General features: G+C 35.5%; 1 protein-coding gene across 1 annotated transcript; it reads right to left on the reverse strand.

The window, feature by feature from the left end:
• Nucleotides 1–374: 374 nt before the first annotated feature.
• LOC127098202 (methylenetetrahydrofolate reductase 2) lies at nucleotides 375–5,695 on the reverse strand. Its single transcript, XM_051036731.1, has 12 exons — nucleotides 5,492–5,695; nucleotides 4,863–5,293; nucleotides 3,701–3,761; nucleotides 3,517–3,599; nucleotides 3,041–3,214; nucleotides 2,688–2,861; nucleotides 2,236–2,336; nucleotides 2,032–2,143; nucleotides 1,731–1,811; nucleotides 1,457–1,634; nucleotides 889–1,223; nucleotides 375–794 (listed from the first exon to the last, which is right to left on the reverse strand). The coding sequence occupies exons 2-12, from the start codon at nucleotides 5,265–5,267 to the stop codon at nucleotides 711–713; spliced, it is 1,788 nt and encodes a 595-aa protein (XP_050892688.1). The 5' UTR covers nucleotides 5,268–5,293; nucleotides 5,492–5,695; the 3' UTR covers nucleotides 375–710.
• Nucleotides 5,696–6,741: the final 1,046 nt, after the last annotated feature.

Consider the following 6,741-nt stretch of genomic DNA (forward strand, 5'->3'; position numbering starts at 1 on the left):
ATTTAAAAGAAAGGAGAGGGGGAGGATTTTGCAAGAAGAAATGATTAACCGAAAAGAATAGATGGATTTAGTGGAGAGTTTTAGAGGATTTATGTTTATTCAATAACCAAAATCCTCCTAATTTATTTGAAGAACTTTTTCATGTTGTTATATTATTTCAAAAATTAACAATATTTATTATATTATTCAAAAATAAGAATTTCTTCACATATTTTAAATAAATCATTTTTCGAAATCCTCTCCTTCTCTTACTTCCTAACTCCCAATCTCAAACAATGCCTAAAAGTTTCTCTATCTAGGCTTCTCGTTTCTTTAGCTTTTTTTTTTCCACACATCTGGGAGAAACACAAATAAATAAGGAAAAAAGAGACTGCTTGCAATACATAAGACTTCAGTTTTCTATTTCTACTTCCACACATATATTTATAAATAAATATTCGGTCTCATACAACAATCAAATTCAGAGGAATAAGTGACTTGTTTTCAAGTCAACATAAATGCGATTTTATGAAATTACAGACTACTCATGAGACTCTGAAACATGACAAAGTTAAGATGTTGCCATATGTTCAGACAATTCATTTGCCACTTCAACATACAATCATATATAGTATGAATAATCACGTTTAAGGGAAGAAAGAAAAGAAGGTAAAAAACTCAAAGCAGCAGAACTTCCTTCGATAAAGAACTAATATAGTAAGACACTCGTTTCAGAAATCAGCAAACACACCAAAAATATCACCATTGACATAATCATTGTCCACCAAACTGACCAAGAAGTAGCTGCTTCCCACCTGCGACACGATTAGAAAGAATCAAATAAGTCCTATAATATTTGTAAGAAGGTTAAGTGCAAGCTTTAAAGGATTCGGTTGTCTAAAAACTAACCTCTTCAACTAATTTCCTGGATGCGTCGGCCTCAGGGTACAAGCTTGCCCATCCTCTATACCAACTTTCAAATGCCTCATCCTTCCATGAGTGGAAGCTGACAGAATCTACAACGGTTGGTTGGGATATTTGCTTAGCTGCGAAGACCCCCCATGTCACAGCATTCACATCTGTTTGACCCACATTAGATTTCCAAACCCCTTCTTTATTCACAGCCATATATGTTAGGAATGGGCGATCCTTGCATTTCTCGATAAGTGCATCCAGTTTTTCCTTAGAGCAGAAGAACTCTAAGTATGCCTTCTGGTAAACATACCCACCAGGTCCACCCCAGCCTAGGCAATATGTCAAAACAAAATGTTAGTGTATCTCGTGTAATCAAATTCAATAATATGGATGACATCAATACCCGCAAATTCAATCATAATTTCACCAGAAAATTGTCGCAATTTCATATCTAACTTGTATAAGAAAATCAATCATATATAATTAGCACAAACTAGAATGCTCTGATCCAGTATTCAGAAATACATCATTCATGGATACAAAACAACATTTTCCCACCTACCTACAGTAGGAGAATCTGACTTTTCGCCGTTGACTGCTGGCTGGCTATTAATGGTAAGGAAGCCCTTCGTGTTAATCTTCTCCAGGTGCTCGTTTATGATCTTTGTCTCTGGCTGAAGACCATCAAGTTCTGACCAAGGATTGGTTCTCAACTTTCCCAGGCAAAACAGTCTGAATCTCTGATATGTAAGAATAAACAAAAATTTAGTTGACCTTGAACAGTTGTTAAGATTGCTACATAGCAACATTCCAGGTTCCAACTACAGTAATTCTACCTCATAAATATCTTCAACGCTTTTCAAGGGAACTGCCCATTCTTCAATAAGCTTCTTGTCCTTTGCACGTGGCCGCAAAAACTGCACATTATAAAGATATTAATATCAACACTGAAAAAATAAAAGTGTGTCCATAAGGCCTAGCTCAACTGGAAAACGCCAATATTGTTAGGCTGGAGACGTTGTCCCGGGTTTGAACCCGGGACTTCGCAGTTGTGTGCGTGGGTTCCTGGTTGTTATTGTCAAATAAAAATTAAGGTGTAACGTCAGCATATTAAAATCACTAAGTTGTCATTTGCACCTGATAGTCAGTTAATGCGCCATATGAAGGGTTACCGGAATCACCCCAACGCCCATGTGGGTATTGATCCCATCCTATGGTCCTGGATATGTAGCTTTTTGGACGATTTGCCCTACAATAGTTGGTTTAGAAAGTAAGAGGTGCTTTAAACCAATACAAACTCATATACTCGGGAACAAGACAATAGCTGCAACCGTAAAATACCAAAATATTGGGCGGACATCTTCTTTAATACGGAAAACATTTGTAGGGCGTCTCCAAGGTAAGGATCTAGAAATTTTGGATTCTTCAATTAAGCCAAGGCCCTGCAAGCAATAAAACCAACATCAACATTAGTAAAGTCTTGCCAAAAAAATGTTAGATATACAGTCATTCATTCACATGCTTTCACACCCAAAACTCAAGCTTTTGGGATATAACATTATATTAGAATCTCTATAACTAAGTGGGGTAGAGTTTGATCCGTATTGCATCCATTTTTCTAATAAAAATTTGTCTTTCTCCACAAAGTAAGTGGCTCTTGCGGGAAGGGGGCCTTTTAGATTTAAAATCAGTCATGTGTTCGTATAACAGTTCAATCATTCAGGACAGTTGGTTAATGACAAATTGACAATATACATATCATAAGCTAGAATGTTGCATGAAATAGGAGTAACCATTAGTATCGCCAATGCCGATTTCTCCATATTTAGCGTGTAAAGATGCACTGTCTTAATTCCATGAGCCATAATTTTTTTGCACATTTCAATTCCCAGGTGTATTCCATAAGCCTTGACAGCTTCTTCATTGTCCTTGATTGGCTCTAAAGCAGCCATTATCTCAGCAGGTATCTAGATTCATTAAAAATGAACAATATATCACAACTCACATCTGTAAAAAGAAAACATATAACAAGCCTTTTTAAGAATTAAGTGCTTTTTCATGCATTCTTTGTGGAACCCAAGGTCCTTGAGATACTATAATATTTAGAAAATTTAATGCTTAAAGGTCTATAAAAAATTGTGCTCACCTTTGTTTTACAAAAACCAGTCATGCGGATAAAGCCCTTGTAATTGTTAATGGGCATAATTCCAGGCACAATAGGACAAGTTATTCCAATTTGGCGACAATCGTTCACAAATTTGAGGAATATATCAGTGTCATAAAATAACTGGGTGACAATCAAATCGGCTCCAGCATCAACCTATAAAAGGATCATAAGCTCAGAATAGGGGATCGAAAGTAAGACAGAAAGATGAACAAAAATTCCCTGCAATACACTTTGACTGCAGCTCACCCCAGCCTCTTTAGTTTTGCATTTTCATTTTTTTTAAAAGGGAAGAAATAGTAACTTTACATGCACCTTTTATGATTTATCTTTTTATTTTCCTACATGTTTAAGCATGCTAGTCACAGATTTAAACAATTACCGAAATTTGGATTCTAGAACAGATAATAAATAAAACTTTTGAGTAAAAACTGTGGATTCTGATTTAGAGACAAGACCTTGCTCTTCAAGTAAGCAAGATCACTTTGATAACCTTCCAGTGGAGCCAACCCATCATTTCCTATAACATCTGGATGTGCCTCTGAAGAGAGAGATAATAGATTATGATGGTGAGAAGAGAAGCAGAAAAACATAGTTGAAAGTGATAATAATGCTGAAAAAGTGATATCATAAGCAAGAAACCTGGATAACCAGCAACAGTAATGCCAAAGTAGTCGCCGTATTTGCTTTTGATATGTTTTACCTGCAAAATCAGCAACCACAAAATCAAGTCTCAAGACCAGACATGTATGTCAAGTTTTATGAAACCAAGCTTTAGGTTTTTATCATCAATAAGAATGGAATATAATGTTCCATAACTTATTGGAAACTTCTGTCTATACATTTGAAAGTATTGTTTGTAAAAGGTGTACTTCTTTGCCATTACAGGTTTTGATTATTTTTCTATGTTGAGACTTGAGAGCAGTAATAATTTGAAAATATCCCCAATGCATTAAGAATCTCCCAAGTATGAGAAAAATTAGCATCATCTTTTCAGAAGTCATCTGGCAAGATGAATTAGGCAGTGCCATGTATCTGTTTACAACGTAAGAGCTTTTCCAATTAAAGGGTTAAATGAAAATATTTTCTGAGAAATAGCTCGAACAGAAATCAATTTACCACACTAAGGCTATTCTTCACAAAAATAAATGGAGTCCAAGAACTTTAAACTTATTCAGAGGTGAAGAGATAAAATGGAGTATGACTTAAGGCCTGATATCACATAATGATACCAGCCACCCACGGCAAAAACAGAAATGTTAAGATAGCAACCGATAAACAAATTATTCAAAAAACTGAAAACTGCAAGAGAAAGAATGTGTTGGAACTAGGAATGATTCTTAACACAGCGCCTAAAGCACAATCAATTGAAACTTCCAGACACATTATGTGCAAATTCAAGTGAGGGTTTCACAAACCTGATTTTGAATGAATTTTATTTTGTTAAAAGACTAATATTTGGATGTTTTTTTCATTCTGAAAACAAGTTTGATGTAAAACTTGCTACTTATTCAACCTAACTAAAAATTACTTTTAATAATTTCATCTAATCAATTCAAGGTCTGAACACAAAATCAATTTAGATATAACCTATCCAATCATACTAAAACCATGTTTCTTTAGAAGAAAAAAAATCCCTTTTCACATCTCAATCATGTATCCAAGAGAAAACTAAAACAATAACAAAAAAATCAAAACAACTCAAAACAATGCTAGTACCAATTCAACATATTATATTAAAATCATGATTAATCAACACTAGTGCTACCAACAAGAATTGATCCAGACTTAAAAACAATCATACCAAATCACGCGCGCAAGCAAATCCACCTTCAGCCTGAACGAACTTCTCCTGCCCATGAGGCGGATCTCCACGGAGAGCAAGCACATTCTGAATCCCATTACCCTTAATAGTCTCAAGAGCATGATCAATCTTATCCACAGGCATATTAGTGCAAGTAAGATGCATCATAGTCTCAACACAAATAATATTCTGCATCTTGTTGGCAATTTCCAACGTCAGATCAGCAGTTGTTCCTCCAGCACCCCAAGTGATATCACAAAATGAAGGATTATGAGCAACCATTCTGTCCATTCTCTCAAACAAATTATCAACTCCATCTTCGGTTTTCGGCGGAAAAAACTCGAACGAGAAAACTACTCTGTTCGGATCCGCCGCAGATCCTTGAATTTTATCTATTACCTTCATTTTTATCGTTTATCTATAAATCTCTCCTGAAGTAACCGACAAAACAAAAATCAATAATCAATAATTAATCAACCAAATTAATAATTAGATCAGCTAGATCCAGCCATTAGAGGTTTCTGAAATGGTAGTAACTAGTCTTTTTGTTACAGATCTAAGAAGAAAAAACGGTTAAAGAGAATGATGATTGAAGAAAAGGGAGAGAAAGATGAGGTGTTGAAACGTACCTATTGGTTGGGAATGAAGAATGTGAGGTTAGGAGGAGAAAGAAGGAAGAAGCGAAGCGCGGAATGTGAGGAAGTGTATTGTGGTTATTTATAGATGAAGAATGTAGATCTGTGTGACTGAGAGAAATGGTGGTTGGTGGCACTGGCTTACCGGCTACTACTAACCTCGTTAATCTGAGTTATGGATTCAAATTTTGTGTCATAGTGTTGCAAAAATCTCTTATTTAATTTCAGAAAGCAGGTTAATTCTTCATTTTACTTTTTTTTATTTAATTTTTATTTTCTAAAAAATTGACTATGATATTTCTTTTTGTGAATTTTTTTTCAACCCTATCTTTTTAAAAAATTCTGAAATAACTATATTTAAAAAAAATATATCAAACAATCATGTTTCAAACAAAAAAAAATCCGCCCACAAAAGAAGTACTTAGAGAGTATGGCGCATGCACTCATTTTTTGTAATAGGCATCATCATGCATGGCGCATGCTTATAGGACATGCAATTGTATGTGGCGCGTGCATGCATCCTCTAAGAGCATGAGCCACAGACAATGTCTATTGTGTTGTCTTGTTTTTTTTTATAATTATTTTAATAACAAAATTAAATTAAATTAAATGTTTAATAAAAAATTATAATATTATTCCATCAAATATTATTACACAATGATTGGATAGAAATTTAATGACACGCTCGATCGTAACGTCTACCGATTCCACATCCCAACGCATTCGCCTGCCTTCGAGGTCTCCCACAATTTCCATGAGGTGTTTGGGTCTTCTAGTATTCGCTTGAGGCAAAGGTGGTTGGTGCGAGTGTCTTGACATATCTAACAAATTTTCAATCATATCCATCAGTAGCCAGCGCTGCCGTAATCGAGTTTGGTTCCCATGTTGTCGTAGTTGGATCGTATTAGTTGGATTATGTTTAGGCGGGTTGGTACGTTGAATTGAGACATTAAATTATTTTGGAAGCGAAGCAGTGGTTCTTGTGGTGTTTGAAAGACATGTATTTATTGGGTGCTTTGGCGATGTGATGTTTGAGTGTTTTTGTGGTGTGATGTTTGGGTGTACATATGTTAAGGACTATGGTGGGATGGGGTGAAATCATATGCATCATCGGGGCTATAGTAAGATGTGGTGGCGACATATGGTTGTTGGTGGCAAGGGTCATGCTCTTGGTTTTGTGTTTGGGTGTGTGACATGAATTGATTACGGGGTTAGGTGTATGTGGATTTGTAATCATGTTCGAT

This window comes from Lathyrus oleraceus, chromosome 6, assembly GCF_024323335.1.
Source record: "Lathyrus oleraceus cultivar Zhongwan6 chromosome 6, CAAS_Psat_ZW6_1.0, whole genome shotgun sequence".
Classification (NCBI taxonomy): Eukaryota; Viridiplantae; Streptophyta; class Magnoliopsida; order Fabales; family Fabaceae; genus Lathyrus; species Lathyrus oleraceus.